Source organism: Stegodyphus dumicola, chromosome 8 (assembly GCF_044657685.1).
Source record: "Stegodyphus dumicola isolate Sdum_Otavi_A_Nest chromosome 8, ASM4465768v1".
Classification (NCBI taxonomy): domain Eukaryota; kingdom Metazoa; phylum Arthropoda; class Arachnida; order Araneae; family Eresidae; genus Stegodyphus; species Stegodyphus dumicola.
The window spans coordinates 183328809-183351748 of record NC_140775.1 but is presented as its reverse complement, the minus strand read 5'-3'; the positions used below and the strand labels follow the sequence as shown (position 1 = coordinate 183351748).

General features: G+C 32.0%; 1 protein-coding gene across 1 annotated transcript in view; it reads right to left on the bottom strand.

The window, feature by feature from the left end:
- The window catches only part of Hip14 (palmitoyltransferase Hip14), a 46008-nt gene that overhangs the window by 13849 nt on the left and 9219 nt on the right, over positions 1-22940 (bottom strand). Inside the window, exons 3-8 of the mRNA XM_035358782.2 lie at positions 20941-21011; positions 18362-18500; positions 13112-13274; positions 7861-7980; positions 4309-4448; positions 1268-1368 (exon numbers count right to left, since the gene is read on the bottom strand). Of these exons, the coding sequence (XP_035214673.1) occupies positions 1268-1368; positions 4309-4448; positions 7861-7980; positions 13112-13274; positions 18362-18500; positions 20941-21011 (734 nt within the window). The remainder of the gene's footprint in view (positions 1-1267; positions 1369-4308; positions 4449-7860; positions 7981-13111; positions 13275-18361; positions 18501-20940; positions 21012-22940) is intronic.

The following is a 22940-nucleotide window of genomic DNA, read 5'->3' as shown; positions in this document are numbered from 1 at the left end:
GAGAAAAAAAGTCATCAGCTTGTATTTAATACATTATCATATTTTCCCAGACGAAAGTCCAATTTTTTTTTTCATATTCTTGATTTACAATTGATATCTTTCTTAATGCTATTAAAAATAAATTATTGATTTCTTTTATCAATATAGTTACACTTGGTTAAAAAAATTACCACAGGCCACCAGATAAGTTTCTGTTAACTTCGTATGCAATAGATGAAAGTTATTTTACCAAGCTGATGCTACTAGGAAAGAGTTTTAGCTGCTATTTCATAATGGGACACTGTTATTACACTACCAGTTTTAAAAGAAAAGTGATCATATTAGCTGAAAACATTGTGACCTTAACCACTGGATTAAAGCTAGCACAACAGCATTATTTGGGGGTTAATAAAAGCAATATAAAAGCAATATAAAATGATGAAGAAGACAGAGAAGCCAAATATATGCATGCTGCAGCAAAAGAAAAATACACAAAGTGCTAAAATGTGATCATTATCTAGCAAAGGATAAATATTCATATTAAAAATTTATTTCTGTTGATTTACTCAGATCAGCTTACTATCAATAATGGCTTATAACTGAATAAATATAGTATTCATAATTAATGACAATTTTTACTATGTATATTGCTTTTTATTGATGGGAACGTTAAATCAATCTCCTTTTTCTAATTTATACACATATTTCTTACTCCTAAATTTAACATTTGCATTGAAATAGTTGTACACTAAAACATTACTTTTTAAGCAATTCTGCTTTGAATTTTTTTTTTTTTTTTAAATTTTATGTAATAAGTTCTTATAAGATTTCTGCAAAGACTTGTTTAGAGGAGAGAAAACTCACCACAAGTATATTATTTATTCAATACAAATCAGCAAACACCATTGGATTTAAATAGATCAGCCATATAACTTTGCAAATTAATATAATATCTCAGGTTTCAAACACTATCAGTTTTCCCCTTCTAAAATTCTACTCATAAAATATTAAGAATGAAAAACAATTAACATAGAATAATGGTGAGCATATAGAAACAGTAACAAAACAAAGGTCACTAAATTAACAATACATGTAAATAATACATAATCTGATAAAAATGATAACAAAAACTCAATTCAAAAACTGAACAATTATATTAATATATTTATTTCTCATTAGTTTGTTTTATTATATTTATTATCACAGAAGTTTACTAATATTTCAGTAAATTTGTTAAAAGTACTTAATTTCAATAACGTTCAATATTTAAACAACAAAGAAAGGATACAAGGTTGAAACCATGTAAACCACGTTACATACATCCAAAACTTTGTAGATAGATAAACTGAAATTGGAAGTATATTGAGGATTCTGTCATCAAACAGTAACCTAGGAAGAAAAAATTCTTGTCAAATTTTTTTAAAAATAATAATAATAAAAGCTGTCATTATGTGAAACTTCCAACATTTCTTTTTAATGAATCCATCAAGATGAGAAAAAGTCAATTATATACTTAATATACAAATTCAATGTTTGCAACATTAAAAAAAATCTAATTTTATGTATACTGAATTAATTTTCAATTAGTAACATTATATGCAGATGACATTATAATGTATTTGAGCACATACTGTATGACTTGAATTTATCTTAAACAAAGCTAGCAAATGGTTTATGATCATGAAACAATCTCAAATGTAACAGTTAACATGATTATTTTTTTTTCAATTTTAATTTCATAACAGAATATTATGTTTACTATTCAGTACAAAAGCACATACTTGCAATTCAAAGTTTAGCTAAACTAATAAATGGGGAAATTAAAAGAATTCTTTAGCACAGGATTCCATGGAAATTATATCAAAAAGGTAGTTTTATTCAATTTTAATTTCTTAGCAATATTTAAAAAGGTTGAATGTTTGCACAACAAAAGAATTTTCTTTTAAATTCGAACAGATGATGAAACAAATATCACTAGAAATCAAACCAGTTAAAGTTTGGTGGTGTCTTAACATGTAGCCAAGAAAAGACGAGAAACACGCCAATGTGACAATCAAAATCGCAACAACAACCTTGTATTTAGCATAAATAAATTAAAACACCCAATCGATTTCGAGGGTAGCTATAGGTCCTTCCTTATCAGGAGAACAAAATTCCTAGAAAGGGGAAAAAAGAAGAAAAATAAAGCATTGGCAAAGGAGTCTCAGAAACACGTGGTCCTTATCAGCATGCACATGGTCATAACCAGAATTTGAATCAAAGTTACCCCGGCCGCCTACTTTTACTGAGCCAGTTAAAGTTTGAAACATATGACACATAGACTAAAACGCAAGAAAATCAGTGAAGTACAAAAATAGGGAGCGAGGGGCAACTTCACTTTCACGCACCAAGTCTGAGCTTTGAATAAAGAGAAAGCAACCTCTGTAACGGCTTTTTTATACCCTCCGGTAGTACCACATGCGAGGAGGCAAGTCCTTCCTAATGCCTTTAAAATTGTATTAACATAATTCTTGTAATTCTATTAACATAATTACAATTATGTTAATAGAATTCCATGGAAATGGCACAGGATTCCATGGAAATTATATCAAAAATATAGTTTTATTCAATTTTCATTTCTTAGCAATATTTAAAAAGGTTGAATGTTTGCACGAATTTTCTTTTTAATTCAAACAGATGATGAAACAAATATCACTAGAAATCAAACCAGTTAAGACTTGGTGGTGTAATAACATGTAACCAAGAAAAGACGAGAAACATGCCAATGTGACAATCAAAATCGCTATTTTTGCCGAAAGATGGCGTTGCCTCCTTGCGTTTGGTACTACCGGAGGGTATAAAAAGGCCGTTACAGAGGTTGCTTTCTCTTTATTCGAAGTTCAGACTTGGTGCATGAAAGTGCAGTTGCTCCTTGCTCCCTATTTTTTGACTTTGCTGATTTTCTTGTGTTTTAGTCTATGTGTCATATGTTTGATCAGATAGTCTGGCTCAGTAAAAGTAGGCGGCCTGTGTAACTCCGATTCAAATTCTGGTTATGACCACGTGTTTCCGAGACTCCTTTGCCAATGCTTTATTTTTCTTCTTTTTCCCCTTTCTAGGAATTTCGTTCTCCTGATGAGGAAGGACCTTTAGCTACCCTCAAAATCGTTTGAGTGTTTTAATTTATTTACGTTAAATACAAGGTTGTTATTGCGATTTTGAATGTAACCAAGACTTCATTAAAGAGACTTAGATAAAACTATGCTAAAAACACATTTTTCAAAATTATAGCATTCTTATACACTCAACTCATGATTAACTAGAGTAATATAGATGACATTAAGGGTTATTCAAAATAATGCTAAAATTAATGGCAATTTAAAAACAAAAGAAGGAGAAATAACTCGCATCATAATCAACAGGAAAATACTGTTACAAATTTATCTATTTTTTGAAGCAATCTAATCTGAAGAATAAATTTATTTGGTTAGTATATTAAACCAGTATTTCAAATAAAAGAGCACACTATAAAAAATGGAAGGCTAAACATTACTAGAAGTAATGAACCTAACTTATAAATGACTTTAAAAAATAACATTTACAAGAAAACTTGACTAATGTGATTGAGTTCAAACTTGCATAAAAAAGCTGGTTAGAACTGTTTGTTTTTTGACTGTGGTCATCTAGCAGATATCATTTGCTATCACTGCTGTTATCCTGTACAACTTTCTATGCTTATTTGTATCTTCCATTGAATGTTTTGTTTGTGGCAGTAATTTCTAAATTATAATGCAGCAAATAAACTTAAAAATTTTTTAGAGAGGCCTGTTTAATTGAAAACCTAATTAATCAGGGAATTGGGTATGTGTGAAATCTAGAATTTTTTAAAGAAAAAGTATAATTTGTGTTTCTTTCTTAATTTTTATATTAAAAAAAGACATATTTACTTAATTTAACCTCATAGTATTTAGATCTTTTTATTTATTCATTATTTTTACTTATTCTTTTACTATTTTTACTATTTTTTTTTTTTTTATTTTATAAAACACTAACTTAACACTAACTGCCATCAGTTCAATGGCTACTAATAAGTGCCTTTAGTCTATCACGTTATCAACAAATAAAGCACTTTTTATATTTTGCAAAATATGTGATAACATTCAAATGACAGGTTTCCTAGATCTTTTCTTGAAATATTAATAAACAAATAAGTACTTTGACTAAGAACTAAATAAAACACTCTATATACTAAGTATTTTAAGTTTTATTCTAAAAAACACAATGCGCTATACATCAAATTAAAGCATGATTATTTAATCTGACATTTCAAATGACGTAACAAATACTTACTTTCCTGTAACTGTGACAGCTATACCTAAAATAAGCAACAGTCCTGCTTTCATGAGATATGATTCTCGACTTTCAAGCAGAGCACCAATGACATAAAATACTAAAAATGGAGACCCAACCATACAACCGTATCTTAGTTTCTAAAGTTAACGGGAAATAAATAATTTTTAATTAATAAAATATTACACAGATAAAAAATATTTACAAAATTTCATGATAAACATTTTACACTGTATATGGAGTATCTTATATTGTTTAAATGGAACATCTAAGGAAGGCAATAAAAAATTCTTTCCTTATTACAATATAAGAAGCAAACAGACAAAAGTACATACTTTGACATGAAGAACATATCTAGAATATGTTTTGTTGACATAGCACAGAGAAATGAAATAATGAGTGACATTATAAAAGCACTTCAGTTTAAAATACTTTAATGATACTTTTATAAACTTAACAATTATTTTGCATCAATCCGAAATTCTGTTTCAAAGCATGAAATAATTCTAGTAGTAATTTTGTAAAATTAGCAAATCATCTAAGACGATGAGAGAAGCAAAAGCTTTCTTTTTCTGCTCTTCTTCCTTCTTATAAATCCTTCTTTTTAAATAAATTAATAGCTTCAAAGCCTACTAGCAAATAAATAATTGATCTTAGCATAGCACATGAGCCGTTTGTTTAAAAAAAAAAATGTCATATTTTTCCTAAGGAAAACTAGTAGTATTATTACATATGAGCAAACCTCATAAAAACATTTTTTCAACCAGTCAGTTCTAAAACAGGAAGTCAAATTAGGCAGAGACATTGAGCATTCAATGGTTTTAAACAGTTAATACATACTATATAGCCATTAATAACTGAACACCTGCCTCTGAATGAAAAATGGGATTGTCTATATAGATCATTAATACATGCCATGAATTGATAAAAAGACCACAACTTATCCCTCTAAAGCAGGGGTTCCCAACCAGTGGTACACAAAGAAGCAAAGTATTTTGAACTATTAAATTCAAAAATTAAAACCCCCAACATCCTGATTGAGTTATTTTCTTTTACACTCGTAAATTTATGCGATTTGAGCTTTATTCAGGAGGGGTGGTGGTAGTAGTACTTTGTAGTGGTACTAAAAGTTTTCAATTTTTGTTTAGGTGGTACGCGTTAGTCAAAAAATTAAAAACTGCTGCTCTAAAAAAATCTGAGGTTCTGATTTTCTTATATCATGTGTCTACACACATATTAAATTCATACAACCCCAACACCACATGCTTCACACAATATTAATGTAGAGGTAGCAAGCCCAGTTTAGTTTAGTTTAGTTCAGCAGAAATGTGTACTACCTACTGTCATGGGAATGGACAAGCCACAAGAGTTGAATAAGGCTGAAAGGAACACAATTCTTGGAGTCCAGAAATTTGGTCATTCTATCTATCAGATTTCTGGCAAATTCTAGATTCCATATGCAACAGTGAGTGATGCAGTGATGAGGTAGAAATATGAGGGAGTTATAAAAAACCCCAACTCAAAACAAGGAAGTAAAAAATTGACAAAAAGAGACTATTCTTGCCTCCAATAAATCATGAAATCACAATGGCAAGTTTTCTCAGAAATCAAGGGCAGTCACTTAATTTGGCATGTAGAAGTGATGTCAATGCTTTATCATTTTGTCAACAGGTGCTGCACTTGGATTTTATTACCAAGCTACATCTCATCAACTAAAAATGCCTAAACTGAATATTTACTGCCAATTACAATGATGTAAAATATGTTTTCTCTAGAACAACTGGAGCAACACGAGGAATAAGAAAACCACATTATATGTATGTTAGAACATTCCAATAGATAGGAATGGACATAGTGAATGCTAGGTAAGCATTATTGACCAGTGTGTATTGTTTCTACTAAGAATTTTGATGGAGGCGGAACTGCAGTGTAGACTTTTTTCGATTGGTCTGAATTTGACAGTCTCAATATGCAGCATTTCAAGCTCAGAATGCCAAGACCTACGAGGCATTATTTGACAATTCTCTGCTGCCCACATTATGGTGATAATTCAAAAATGGCTCTTATCCTTTTCAATATGAAAATTTTCACATTCATGAAATGAAAGGCATTGCTGATTGGTTTAAAGAAATAGGAGTGAATGAGCTCAAAATGGCCAGCCCAAAGCCATGATCTGAAATCATGTGAATTTTCTGTTAAATCACTTGATATGAATTAAAGGGTGGTTAAGAGCAAGACTGTCATGACGTGTTGACCATGCATGCACAAACGGCCTGCAATGCCTCTTTCTCACGTGAATTACTGGAGAAGAGAAGAGACTGTTAGTAGTGAAGTAATGAAGATACCTCGCTGTACGGCAGCGTAATAATGATAAACATGGTTTCTATTTTTGTGTTAACTTCTTATTTTGTTTGTATGTTAATAAAGTATTCGTGCCATTAAATGTCTGGTTTTAGGCGATGCCCATATTTAGTTCACATTCCACGTTATGCAAACATATATCCAGAACCTGCCGAAGAAGTACTATATAACAAAGACCAAGCCTACCAATTAAAGTTAAACAGTTTCCAATGGATGCCAGTCATTAATAACAATATAATACTCACCAAAATAAAAAATAAAAAATGTAAAAAAATCTGAAAGGTTTCAGATTTTAAATTACGTCCAAAGGGGCATTTTTTTAACATTTTGTGTGTTACCTTTATTTATTAAATATCATGTTCTTTGCACTTAAACCATAAAATTCAGTTCAATAGCGATGTCGCAAAATAATTTTAAAATGAGCCTATCTTTAGAATTTCTGATACACAATTCCGCGCTGGAGATAAAAAGGTCCCCCCCTGTAGAGTGTTGCCATTGCTCACTTTGAAATCCTTGAGCTTGTTAATAAAAAATTCGTTAAAAGTTTTACAAAATATGAAATCGATAATAAAACACATTCAAAATTTCAAATTTGATTTTCTCCATACCCATATTTGTAGGAGGATTACGTCATTCAAAATTTGGATTGGTCTATGTACTGTTGTTTTATCACAATGCAAGTAATATACATGCATTTATGCAAATTTTCCATTATTTAATTTCTTCAAATATAACGCAGGAATCTAACATTTGGTGGCAACAGTTTGAAAAGTGAAATGGCCATTTATAGTGATTCAACGCAAAATGAAAATAATAGTCCTTCAGGGACAAAGCCCCTTTGGACCAAAAAAATTAAATCTCGGGGAGCACGCAATGAATTCCTTCACACAATGAATTTCTTAATATTAAATATGTAAATTTTTCATTAAGTAATTTTAATAAACTGAGTTTCAAATTGTACCCAAAAATTTAATACTTTTGAATCAAACATTTAGTCTTTTCAACAAATGGCTATATAAATCATCTGCTATATAATATAAAATCAAATAAAAGCAACATAAAATAACTTTTATATGTGTACAATATTGTGGATATTATATACATATAAAAATTATAATACATTTTATAATATTGCATAACCTAAAATAAGAAAAGAAAATTATAACAAACAGAACATGTAACAGGAATTACCTTATCTCTGTAAAGTGTGAGACAATGTGTCCTCTTTTCTCTTTCTTTTTTAGTTTCTTCTAAGCGTTTTTGTATGTATGTTAGATTAAGCCTTTTAGCCATGTCAATTGGTGTGTCATTCTACAAAAAATTTCCATTCAGTTAGACTTCGGGATATAATAAATGAAACATGAACTATATATTCAGGATATTAATAAAATGCACATATATAGAAAAGAAAAACATCTGATCACATAAAAAAAGAAACTGAGTTTAAGTATAAGATCAACAGATATAAGGAATCAATAATATTATGAAAATGTCAAATAAAAAAGAAGGTATTTGGATATTAACTATTATTACGAGCTTTGCTGTTGCCATGACAACAACTGAATATAGTCTGGCTTTGATTGCTGATATGCATGTAGACGTCACTTTTTTGGAGAAGGGGTTAATTAAAACTTCTCAAAGATAGCTTAGCTACTCCAGTATATGACAGTTTTATCAGCAGATTTTAATTCTTTGTAAAAACAATGAGTAAACTGCATGGCTGAATGTAAGCATAATCTGGCTTCCCCTGGATCAATTTTTCTACACACACTCTTAGCAATTTGCCTATATTTTTCGGCTTCCATAATGCATAAGGCAGCCATATTTTAAAAAAGCTAATTCACGGCATTATACAAAATTAATTTCCATGTTAAAAACCTTCAAGGTGTTTAAGTTTATGCAACACATGCAAATACAAAAAAGAAACAAAAACAAATGAAAAGTAAAGAACTCAAACAACAACAAAAAAAAAAAAAAAATATTGAAAAGTAGACCGAATTCTTCAGTCAGTCCATTGAAAAAAATGTTGCCAAGGTGAATAAATGAAATCGTCCCCAAAGATCTCAGAAATTATCTACTTGCAAGGCAGGAAAAAACTAAAGTTTTGTGACCTTCTTCAACAATATACTACTATTAATAACTTATTCTTTAACTTTTAACAACAGCTGATTTAAAAACTACAGAATTTTCTTTACCTAGCACACAGGCCCAAACAAAATAAGGAATGCAAGACTGTCAAGGCCAACCTCAGACATGAAATAATCCTAATAACATGCTTTTTCTACTTTTCATTACTATTCAGCAATATTCTGATACAAAAAGCAGACAGTTCCCATTTTGCTATTATACAAATCCTAATACTTAATAAGAAAATAAAAGACACTATATATATAATATTGAAGGTAATGGGGGGGACTCAGACTGAGGTTAAATTAACATGAGGTTAAAAAAAAATTAATACTGCATATACAGCATGAAATTTTGAGATATTTACTGCACTTGCACTACATTGATATACACTAAAAAGTTGAAATACACTGCAAAATTTTAGGTATTAAAGACTGTACTGAAATACACTTTGAAGCTTTTAGGTGTTTATTTCACTTGTACTACAGTGAAATACATTACGGAAATTTAAAAATTATCACATACTACAGAAACAGAATGATAATAATTGAAGGCTTCTCAAAGTATTGACAGTAATGAGCTTAACAAATCATGCACAGATTCTTGTCATAGTATCCCCAGTCACATATAGAGAAAGAACATGTTTCTTGAGCATTTTAGATATCACTGCAAATAAGGGCTTATGGTCACAACTTTAAAGCTTTAGGCTATAGTTAAAACTTACCTTAAATAAAGAAATAGCCTACACACTGTATGGACAACATGTGTGCAAGTGTAATAGTTATATAAAGAAGCAAATATTTAAAATTCGGCAAAACAGCAACTTATTTTGTCGTAGTTTTCAATAAATTTGATTCATCATTGATTGACTGAAGGCAATATAGGTCCCTCTTCATCAAAAGTGTAAACTTTTTTCTTCTGAAGAAGGGAATTTTTTGCAAAAATCTTTTTGGTCTTGAAGAAGAATGACCTGTGTCTGACTGCCTTCAAACAATAAATTGATAGAGTTTTATGCAGAATCTATGCCAGAATAAGTTTACTTTTCTGCCTAATTTTAAAAATTTCATTTGTATGTTTCTTTGTCATTTTGTTCTTTAAATGTTTGTTTGACAAATGCTTAGATAAGCAGATTTTCCAAATATGTTTTCTTATTACCTTTTTTCTCCCCTCAATACCACTTTATAGGCCCTTAGACACATAATGCCCTCTTTCAGTGGTGGGTGGTATCATTCTTGTTGCTATTATACAAATCCTAATACTCAATAAATTAATAAACTTAAAATGAAGGGATTTGATTTAAAGGGATAATTTTACTTCCTTGTAAGAATTAAAGGAAGTATTGTAATTGCCCAAAATTTGGGTATATTTCAACGGAAATACACATTTTGACATTTTTTTTGCACGACATCTGCATGTATGGAATAAAGGACTCTTATTTTTTTTCAAAATCGATTGTAAAATTGATCCAAAAGGGTTTTTTCATGACATCTGTATGTATCTTGCATAATTACAAAATGATTAGCGATAGAACATTGAAATTCTGTATATGGAACTGCTATAACATCTAATTGTGCACCTTCCTTTTTTATTTCAATCACCAATACCAAACACATATAAATATATATGTAATATATTCAAACTCAGAAGCAATGACCAGGAAATTGGAGGCGAAGGCAGATTAAATCTTCAGTTTTATTTTCAGCAACATGCTGCAACTACATACATGTTGACACATTAAATGTGCCTCTTACAAAAGGCTTACATTTTTGATAACTTTGCAGCAGGAAAGAAGCAGCAGACAGACTGCAGTCCAGCTAAGGGAAAGCGTAGAAAGTAAGTGCGTTATGTGCAGGATGAAATCTTAAGTCAGACTGAGTTAGTTTTGGTTTTCAAAGCATTAATATTGCTGTAAAATTACTATTGGCTGGTTGAGTTTTAGTTCTATTTACATCATTATAATTACGTAAGAATCATATGACATAGAATAGTCTCCGAATGACGCAGTGCAGAGAGGAGTTACTATTTTTAGAATACAGAAGGGAAATTTACATAGCTAATTTAATCTTTAACATATTCTTTATTTTTCTTACATACATATATATAAACACACACATATATATATAAACACCCAACCCCGTAACTAGCTTAAAAACCTTTACCCTGTTCTTATTTTTACAACTGTAGGTCACAGTCATATACAGGGTTATCCAAATTAAACGGCCCCAACTCAGAGGCCTGTGCAGAGTGTTGTATGAGTCATAATGTGATGAAATTTTAAAAATAGACACTTCAGATCATGCGCTTGAGATTCATTACACACACACAAAAAAAAAAAAAAAAAAAAAAGTACAAGAAGGTGCCGATAGGTGGGGCTGTAACACTAGTAATGTGCATATTGCAGCAACGTGATTTGCAGAAATAAAGCTTCTGCGCAACGTGTCCAAAAGACGAGCCCTACAAAAGTGAAAGACAGGCCCTGAACAGGCAGTTGTTTCCAGCTCGCTGATGCACAATGGCATCTTTTAAAGACAAAGCTCTGTTAGTGAAACTTTTCTACCAAAATGGCGAGAACTCCTGTGCTGCGATAAGAGCATTCCGTCGGCTGAAGATCTTATGCTGAGGACTAATGTCACCACGTGCTCTACGAGACATGATGAAGAAGTTCAAAAGAACGGGCGAGCTGGAAATTTTACCAGGTAGAGGACGACAGGTTGTGGAATCTGCATGCGTAGAAGATGTTGCTTTGGCGGTTGTGGACCCCACTAGTCAATTGCCACATGGTGTTGTCAGTGTGCCAACTGTTTCTCGTGCTGTTGATATGCCCTATATGACCGTCTGGCGTGTGATGCATCGAATCCCCAGTTATTTTCCTTACAAAATCCATAGTCGTCATCAGCTGTCCGACGGGGATCCTGTAGTTCGGTAAACATTTGTGTTGCAGTTCCTTGCCAGAATGGAAGTCAATGCTGATTAGCCGTGGAACATCCTTTGGACGGATAAGGCCCATTTTCACTTGAATGTTCAAGTGAATACACACAACTGCCGCATTTGGGCAAGTGAAAACCCGCGCGCAATCCATCAAGTGCCCTTGAAACCTCCAAAGATTACTGTATGGTGCGGTTTCACTGCAACATTCGTCATTGGGCCTTAATTTTTTTAAGAGGTGACTCCAACAGGGTTCAAAACCTGCTCTATCACAGGAAAACGGTATCAGGACATGTTGACAACGTTTGTGATCCCTGAACTGCAAAAATGTGGCCGCCTCAAGGACACGATATTTATGCAGGATGGTGCACCTCCCCATATTCTTCATGGCGTTCAACAGGGGCTACGGGCAACTTTTACCGATGCACGTGTGATCAGCCGCTGTTCCCCTACAGCTTGGCCTTCCCGCTCGCCTGATCTCACGCCATGCGACTTTTGGTTATGGGGATACTTAAAGGATCGGGTCTACCGAGAACACCCAGCAACCTTGGCACATCTGAAAGATGCAATTATTTGACGTGTTCGTGGAATTAATGTGGACTTACTGCGTTCTGCTGTGGAACACACTGCTTTGCGAATGGAAAGAGTTGTGGAGAACCACGGCACACATACAGAACATCTGTAGAATGTCTTGTTGATCTGCAGCACCACCTGTTGGCAACTTCTTGTACTAATTTTTTTGTTTAATACATCTCGAGCGCGTGATCTGAAGTGTCTGTTTTTAAAATTTCATCACATTATGACCCATACAACACTCTGCACAGGCCTCTGAGTTGGAGAAGTTTAATTTGGATAACCCTGTACTTCCAGTTACAGAAGTGTTTTAAATGACAAAAATATTCATGTTTTGGCAACATCAAATTTAAATAAAAATTAATTTTCAACAACAACAAAATCTAGCTTTTAAGCAAACTTCCGGTTCCTCTACTTATATTTGGGAAAGTTTAATACACATTATGAAAACACAAAAAGTATAAAAAATTAGACTCCCATGTCATAAAAATTCATTTCGGATTTAATGATGGTTCTTCGACTCATGAATCTGGTCTAGTTTAATGGCTAACCAGTTAGGATCAATAACAACAACAACATAATAAAAATTGTATCAGAATATTTAATTTCAAAATTTTTGATGTTATTTTCAACTTGTCTTGAAAGAGCAGTTAATTAAGTTAGAATAATTCAAGGAAATAAGTTTAAATAAAGCGCAGCAAAAAAATGTGTATAATTTAACAGTCTATTCTTGTAATATCCACATCAGATTTTTTTTTATAAAACACTATACATAATAAAAAATATTATTTATTGAAGTTAAAATACATTAATTTACCTCAGCATTTTTTTCATCTAAGCTTGCTCCTGCCTTAAGCAGTAATGAAATAGCACTGTTGTTTCTGGCAAACACAGCCCAATGAAGAGGAGTATTTTTATGATGTAAATCAACCATAGTGAGACTAGCACCAAGAGTTAAAAGTAACCTTGTAGGGTCATTCCTAGAATAATAATGATTATACAACAATACATTTTCATTTAGAAAATTCCCATCTATATAATGTAAAAAATAATGAAATTCTTCTGTATATTAGAATTTAATTGATAATAGCATATTGGCACAACCATCTTTATACAGTTTGATGAATTTTACAAAAGAAAAAAAAATGAATCATAACTGTAAAAGAATACTGATTACATACATAGATATTTAACATATCAAATTACACACACAGATATTTTATACAAAAAAAAAATAAATAAATAAAAATAAAAATAAAAATAAAAAAATAATAAAGAATCATAACTGTAAAAAAATACTCATTACATACATAAATATTTAACATTAAACCTAGTTTTTTTTCCCCCATCTCCATCAAAAAATAATCAACACACCTAGTTACAAGAAGGTTTTGTTTCCTTTTTTTTCTGGTGAAAATTTTGTGGCAATAAGAAGAGATTTAAAGTGATTGTTCTCTTTAGTGATTTTGTGGTAAAATACTATATTAATTCAGAAATTTTACACCAGTTTCTTCACCTGCAGGAAAATCCAAAAAGCACATGTTTAAAAATCAAGTTTGTGCCAAAAAGTTTCTATCATGATTTATTTATTGTTATACGCTTGGCTGCCTGAAGAATTATGTACATCACTACCACAGTTTTGGGCATTCTGGAACTAGGTATAAACTCCCAGTGTTCCAGACAAGGTATAAACTCCCAGTGTTCCAGACAATACATAAGTACCATTTACTGTACCTTCTGATATATCACAGACACTTTTTCTTTACAAATTTCATGTCGAAAAACTGCGTGCATCTCTATCAATGGTGCTGGTGGCAATGGAAATGCCAATGGCAATCGAAACCAAGAGTGAAAGATTATCGATGATGGCATGCGTGTTAACCCTCGGAATTCTGTTCAACTGTTTCTTTAAAAAATCCTAACATCTGAAATTCTATTTGAGATTCAGAGCAATTTCTTCCACCTCCCTTCATTAATGAATAAGCAGGTGTCAATTGTTCAAATTATATATTTTCTAGCTACTCGCAAAGAAGCTGCTCTCCCCTCCCCCCGAGTGTATAATAAGTCACCTTTAAGCTAAAGATCAGGAACCTCAAAAGATTCTTCTTTAAGGACAAGACCATCTCTAATAAAGATGAGCTGATAAAATTCATTTGGGGAAACCGTACCTTAGGCTATCATGTACTTAAGGGGAAGCTAATAGATGGGAGTTCTGAAAGCCCAATATTGCTCCTACTTTTTTCACAACTGCGGCTACATCTTGCTGGTGCTATCTTCCATTCTGTACAGCACATCTGAAATGAGGTTGATCTGTTCTTGAAAATGAGGAAAACAAGTTTCTGGGCTGAAGGCTTTGAAAAACTACCAGATTGGTAGGAAATCATAGATTTCGATGATTACTACCTATACTAAAGGTACTGCTTTCATATTTTTTTTTTCTGAACTCTATTAAAAATGTTTTTTGGCAGAAAACTTTCAATAAAACTAGATAATTACTTCAATTTTATATGCTGGTTCTAAAAAAATTATCATGAATTGGTTTGTTTTATTTGATTATGACATAGTATACCTGAACTATGTACACTGCACACAAAAAGGAATGGGGTACAGTTTTGTAGCTCCCGTTCTACTAGGTCGATTGACAAAATTCAAACTGCGTTTTTCATGACACGAAAGCAAAACTTAGGATATATATTAGATTTATATATAGCATTATTATAACATAAGTATTTTGACACAAAATCAGACTTTGAAATCACATACCAATTTTTTTCTATATTACCAAACTAAAAAGTTTTGTAAAAAATCGCACAAGTAGTTTTTAAAAAATTAGCTCTCAAAATTTTAGCTCCTCAATGCTAATTGATTTTGGTATATAGTTAATAATCTCTCCTCTTTTATTAAATTTAGTTTCTTTCTCTCACATTTTGAAATTCAGTTTCATTCCAAATAAAATTCACCCATTTTTTTATGATTTATTTTTAAAATTTATAATTTTAAAAAAATTTACAAATTAAAAAAAACCTTGAATCTATGAATTAAAAAAAACCTTGAATCTATGAAATTTTTACCATCATCTTAAAATAGACTTATTTCTAAGTATACCATCTTAGCAGATTTAAAAAACTACAGATTTTTATTTAAAATTTCCGAAGACATACGTGAATTTATTGGCGTGTTTTGAAATTTGGCATATTTGTTGAAAGTGATAAAACATCAAATGAGGTTTAGGCACTTTGTTAAAATTATTTGAAAGTAGGAACAATGTGACTTTTTATCCGCTCATGCACAATGCAATAAGGTAGGAATAAGGTGCCTTTTTTCCTGCTCCGCTACGCCACAATGGAAGGGAAAGGAAAATAGGCTGCTATATATTTAGAAGTTCACCAGGTGAATTATTTTTGGTGCAAACTGAAAAAATTGCACTAAAATAAATTTTTGAATTTCTCCATAAATTTCGCACGAAATTTTACAAATTTAATATCTAGCCATAATTTGAGTCGTAGGATTGAAATATGGAAAAATATTGGTATTGTTACATTATATTCATATTCTTCCTTCACTTTCGTAAGAGGTTCGTATGGATTTGGAATGAATAATGAAGACACTTGACAATAAAGTATCGAAACACACTTATTTGGCCAGTATTGTCAGGACAGCTCCAAAACACATTTTTACAGTCATCGATGAACTACTATAAACATGCTGACAGGATCAGCGATACAGCCTCCAGGTTAGCAGGCTATCACGGTGGAGACATTTTCACGGCAAAGGACTAGAGTACAGCTTCTGACTCTGCTTGGTCGGTCTCGGAACTCCACGTACTCTCGAGAATCTCCACGCTACAACTTGTGATGCACTCGAGACACACAGAGCACGGCTTCCGACTCTTCAGTTCAGACGTTCCCGGAGCTCAACACGCTCTCTCGAAGATGAACTAACCGTGAGACACTACGAGACTCTTTCGGTGCACTCGACACTTGCTGCCCGGCTGTCAACTCGATTGACTCGCTAGACGAGACACCGACTTGATACTAACTATCTCTCACTCTGGACGAGGCACTCCCTCGCACTCTAGGCGAGTTTATATAGCTTTCGGCTTGTGTTCGAGAACATTTTGGGCTAAACTGGTAAGAATTCATTCCAGAAGGTTCTCCATCTGTCCATGGTATATTGCCAACTTTGTTGCTAAATGGGCAATTTCTTGCCAAATGTGGCAACCCTGCTTTCCCTTGCCTTTTTATGGCCACTCTAAAACTGCTTTGTGGGGAAGCCATCTTACCGCACGTGTACATTTCGTAACAGTATGTTATTTCAGAAAAAGTCCGATTTTGTGTCAAAATACCTATGTTAGACAATGCCATATATAAATCTAATATATATCCTAAGTCACACTTTTGAGACATGAAAAACATAAATTGCATTTTGTCAATCGTCCCAGTAGAATGGGAGATATAGATCTGTCCCCTCTTTTTTTTGTGTGCAGTGTACCTAAGGGAAGATGCCTTCATGGAGAATTTTGCAAGGAAAATTGGCTTTTACCCATGTTTCATATAGAGAAAAACACACATGCCTTGCATGTGTGTTCAGAGACTTATTGCTTGGATGCTGGTGGTAATCTATTGATGATGAAAAGCAATCTTATATTAAAGCATACAAAGAAAACTTGTTACTTATATACTAGATGGCTTCCAAGAATAAACTGCTGAGACTACCATCTATCACAGCTTCTAGAGTTGCTGCAATGCTTACAAACAAACAATGAGGTGAGCAGGATTTTAGAGTTGCTGGAACACATTCAAGAAAGCATAACTGAGGATTGTATTGGCGGTGGCACTGGTACGGGGTGCTGGCTAATATTTAAGTACTAGACTCTTACACTGAAGTGCACAGAATGGAATACAGTTTATCTAGCACAGCAATATTACCAATTATTATCTAGCATAGCAATATTACCAAAATATACTGCATTTGATAATTAAGTATTTCTTAGGCTTAAAGGAAAAAGTTCAAAGAATACATGTCTGATTTATTATAGAGTGAACACTTAGCACCTGTGCTTACAAAATCTGATGGGAAAGCACTTGTTCATTAGGGAAGACTCACTGAAATTACTGAGTGTCTGTGCTTCTTTCTGAACATTTATTGCCCTTGTCTGAATCATTGTATCATGTGCAAGTTGACCATCCATTATTTAAACAGGATGCATTTCTTAAATCATGTATCTATGCATATCAGAATTCAATTTCATGTAATCATGCTGAAGAATAGCAAACAATGCAGTTACATCAAAATTTTTGTCAAAATCTTATGAAATGCAGTCAGAAACCATTAAGATTCCAAGTTCTGAAAAGAAAGCTACAGATATCAAAGAAAGGTTTTCTACAAAAGTAGCCAGATATCACAGAGGGATTAGAAACCAGGCAAAGAAAGAATCTGAAGATAACCAGCACAGTATGCTTAGCACAACCATGAGGACAACCTGTGTAAGAAGAGAGGAGATGCCTTTATGGATGACTTTCTGAGAAAATTTTACTCATATTCACATTACGCATGGAGAAAACAATAAAAACTAACCCTGCAGAAGCCCATTTACCAGGGATAGAGCCTAAGCCAGGTTGAACTACCAGTATTCACAGTCTTAACAATTTGGCCACTGGTAGGACTCTTAGTGAAAGAAAATTTTAGATTCATGCAATTTTAAAAGAAATGATTATAATATGATTTATAAAAAATAAGATGAATAAGTTATGAAAATTAGTAAGCTAAAACTATTTAGAAACATTTCTGTTTATCTGAAAATTATTGCCAATGTAAACTAATTTTGAAATTTACTTATTTACTGAAATCTATTAACCTAGATTTTCAGTACATCATATTACATATTTAGTATCTTACAATCATATTACATTTATTTGCAATCACATTCACACTATTCTGAGTTATACAGATTAAGATTAATTTATATTAACATGATGGAAATGATACTAAGTTATATATATATTTTTTAATTATTACTGACTATCAAAATATGACCAAGGGAAATAAAATATTCTTTTTCACTCACATAGAAATTCGGTAGCATGACCACATGAGAGGAGTCATACCATTCTTATCGGCAGCATTTACATTTTGACCTTTAGCCACCAAATATGCTACAATAGCCGTATGCCCGAACTGTGCAGCTAAATGAATACACTGACAACCTGCAACATAAAAAAGAAATTTTTAAATTAAATATATGTTTAAAATTACAGCAGTTAAACCATTCATTCAAATTACATTTGATTGAATGGAGAATCTCCAACAACTTTCACAACTTATAATCTCCACAATTATTTGTTCAAAATTTCAGAAGTGAAATTCTTATAGAGTTTAAAATAAAGATTTTCATTACTAAAAAAGTATTAGAAACTATCATTTTAAATAAGATTATAAGTTAACAAAAAATGTAACAGTCTAAAAGCCTCCAGACAATTTAACAAAAACTATTCTCAAATATGTATACAGTATAGATAGTTCTATAGCAGAGATTCTATATACATGATATAAAGATAAAGCTGATTGAATGTGTTCCTAAATAAAACATGCTTAGATAAAATGTATTATAGTCCTTTGAAGTAATGTCCATCATTTGCAACATATTTTTGACAAAGACTGTGCAATTTCTAAAAACTACAGACAAAATCCTTTTTTGGCATCATATGAAGAATACTTATCACATGACTCTGGAATATTCAAACTTTTTTTTATCCTTTTAGAGTTTGTTTCAGGTTCAGGAACAGAAAGTTATATGCTGAGGTAAGATCAGTTAGGTATGGTGAATGATTACACAATAAGGAACGAATGTGGCCAGATATCTGAATAAGGAATCAAGCAAAAGCTTTAACATATTCTAGACATACACAATGGATTCTTCAAATTAAATTTTCCAGAACATGTCATGCATGTCACTTTTTGTTGTTGCTTTTTCTGGATAACCTCATGTTCACTTATGTCATAATCTCTTTCACAGATTTACTAAACCTGAAAGAGAACTTAAAATATGTTTGGTGCTCCAGTTTACAGCCACTGCATGGTATTACAACTACTACATTCACATAGTGAAATGCTATGAAAAGAAATTCATAACCCTTATTCCTACACCATGCTCAGATATGGTCACACACATTATGAAATATTTTTTCTCTGCTTCCTTGTTTGTCCATCGCTGTGCACATGCATCCAATGACATAATTTACAGAACTTTGCTGTCCTAACTTACATACGTATATATAACATAATTATTATATAATTGCTGAGTAATGATTCTCCAGATTGTTTTTTTAATTTATAGAAACCGATGCATACAGCAATAACATTTGAAAGATTTTAATTAAAACATTAATCTAATTCAATGCAATAATAGCCAAATTTAATGATACTTAAAATATTTCATTCTCTTTCCCAAGAAAATTTTATTATTTGAATGAAAAGAAAAACTTATTTTATAGTAGCACTTTTAACTTTAAGAATAATAAAAACAAAATATATTATAAAATATGGTACAACTCTAATATACGCCCTAATTTCACCAAATGTGGCGATATGTGTTCTGCGCTGGTTTTTGGCACGATTGCATGTTCTATGGCAACCCTGTTGACATTGAAAAATCTTTCGCTGGAGCTCGTTGGTTCGCCTCTGTGTCTGAGAAGATGGGACGGAAAGATAAAATGGTAGTTGTTGAATTGAAGTTCAGCAAATGGAAATATGATTGTGGCTATCCTGTTGAGGGGTAGTGGGTATTTGGAACTGTGGAAAGAGGGTCTGAGAGATTATTTTTAATGGCAATGCATGATAAAAGTAGGGATTTGTGATTTTATTTATTTGTGAACCATAGTATAAATTTTCTGGATAGTGTGTCAGGCTGTCATGTAAATACGATAGTGATTACGTGGCGGCATGTTAAAGGCGGTATGAAATTTATATTTCTGCTATTCGAAAATGCATTAATTCATGGTAAGTGCATTTTATTTTATCCTTGTTCTTATCTTGTAGCATGTTATGTTCATTGGTTCTTTAGTATGAATTTCTGTCGTTATTGTTGTTTTTTTAAATTGTTTGAAATTTATTTTGTTGTTTAGTGTCTAGACTGTGCAATTCGTAGATGTTTTTTAAAGTTGAAACAGAATGCTGTGTACATGGTATTATTTGAAATTTATTGTTGTTATGTTATTTTATTAAAGCGAGGAGTGCATAGATCGTAAATTCCTTCCTCGCCTAAATTGTGCAATTCGTAGAATTTTTTTAAAGTTTAAACGGGATGCTGTGTACATGGTATTCTTTGAAATTTATTGTTGTTATGTTAATTTATTAAAGCAAGGTCAGCGTAGTTTGTAGTACATGGATTCTTGTCAAATATTTTTGGTTAGAAACTTTACGTTTTTGCTATCTAAATTTTTTGTTTTTGTTTCGGATTTTTAGCTAAATTGTGTGTTCAAAACGTAGTTTTTGCATGTGCGAAAACCGCGTTTTTGGAGACATTTTAGGCTAAAAGTTCAAAATGTAGACAAAAAATTTCGATAGTAATATGGCAGCGTGAAGTTTCTCGCCAAAAATATTTGGCGACTTGAGGGCGCATATCAGAGTAGTTCCTAAAATATTTACCTTCTCCATCTGTAATGGCTGGATCAGCTCCGTGACGCATCAGTAACACAACCATTGCAAGATGTCCTTGCCTATACCATGATAATAATTACATTTAACATGCTTAAAAAAAAGTTTTATATCACATATAGCATTACCACAATGAAATTATTTGAAAAAAGTTAATTAAGAAAATTAAGTTAATTAAGAAAAAAGTTTTAAAAGTGCTACAATCATTAGAAAAAGCAAACACATTAATTACAAATTTCACAATATAATTAAATGTACATAAGTGAAAATAAAACTCATTTATCAAATTTAAAATTAAATTTAATTTAATAGACATACCACATTAAAACATGAACAATTAACAAACAAAAAATTAAGACAAGCAATATTCCCTCTAACTTCAGCAACTGTTTGCCATGGAAGGGGGGGGGGATTGCCAAGCACAAAATTTGTAGGAAGGGGGAAGGGAATCAAGCAGAAAACTCCAAGGAATAGCAAAAATGTAAAAACATGGCCCTTTATAATAATTTTTTGCATATAATTTCTGGTGCAACTGCTATAATATAACTATAGAAATGTTATCCATTCTTATTTACTGATGCTCCATGCACTCTGCTAGGTCACATTCAAGGTGATGCAGAGTTATACCTGATTTTGCAGAGGGCTGGTCATCAACTGGCTAACAAATTTTGTGATAAATCACAGATTGTTTTTTTAATGACCATTAAAACATAAATGCATCATTTTTCTGCAGCTGCAGGAATGCACATATGGTTTTAATTTTACATTTATGTGGTTCAGTTACATAAAACTGTTTGCATTTTTTATAAACATTCATTTAGTTCACTCAATTTCAAAATTTCGTTAATTGGAAAATTTCACTTTTTGCGATATCTGCAGAACTTCAAATTTACGCTTACAATCACAAAGCTTAGCTAGTGTCCACTATTGGTTACTAAAGACATATTCTCCAAAATTTTATCTTGCTTCTATTACATACTGGCTAAGTTAAGATTGAGTTATACAGTCAAAAGTCGTTAATCTGGACTCGTCGGTACTTCGGCGATTCCGGATTATAGATCATCAGTTTAAATCTGGTAAGATGGCATGCAGAAATTATAAAATTAAAAACATGAAACCATAATTTATGAAATAAAGAACAATTATGATCTAAAGGGTATCAAAATTTACCAAAAAAAGCGTAATATTTATTTGTTTAATTTATTAAACATTTCTTTCAATGTAAGTTGCTTCATTTTATGTGATAATACTTTCTCTTTAATTCTATAAACAGACATAATTTCTTGTTCAGTTACAAAGTTCCGCTGTTCAAGTCCTATAATTGCTGGGTTGAGAATACCGACTAATTTGTCAATTGACATTTTTTCGCTTTCAATAACCTCTGTGTCACTTTCTTCACTATCGGAAGTGAATTATAATGATGAAGAATTTGATTTAAATCATATCAAAGCAGGAGTACAACGAGATGAAATACTACATTTAGTAAGGAATTATAAGCCAAATAAAATAAAAACATCTGCTCTGAAGATAAGGATAGCACTGACAGATTAACTTCCAATTCATTGCGTGCCGCGGCATTTCCCCCTCCCCACCCCCCACCGCAGAGCAGCGTGAAATTGATAAACAGATTTCGGAATGGTTAGAGAAACGAAGGATATGCCTTTATCCATTTTTTGCAGCAATTCCACTTTTTGTTTAATGGACTTTGAAACATACTTTCACTTTGTAGATCCTTTACATATTAGTAAATATATATCGGAAATTTTATTTGACATAATCGAAAGTTCAAGCTTACTTTTATAAAATTGCTCTAACAGTCTGCAAAAAATAATAAGCCGGATCCAATTCGAAGATTAAGGAACAACACAATCTGCAACATTAACTGAATTAGATAATTTTAGCTTAGCTTATACCGTCCGTTATACATTAAACCCACATGCATAAACGTATTTTGTGCATGCGCACACGCATATTCGCAGCCATAAAGGTCT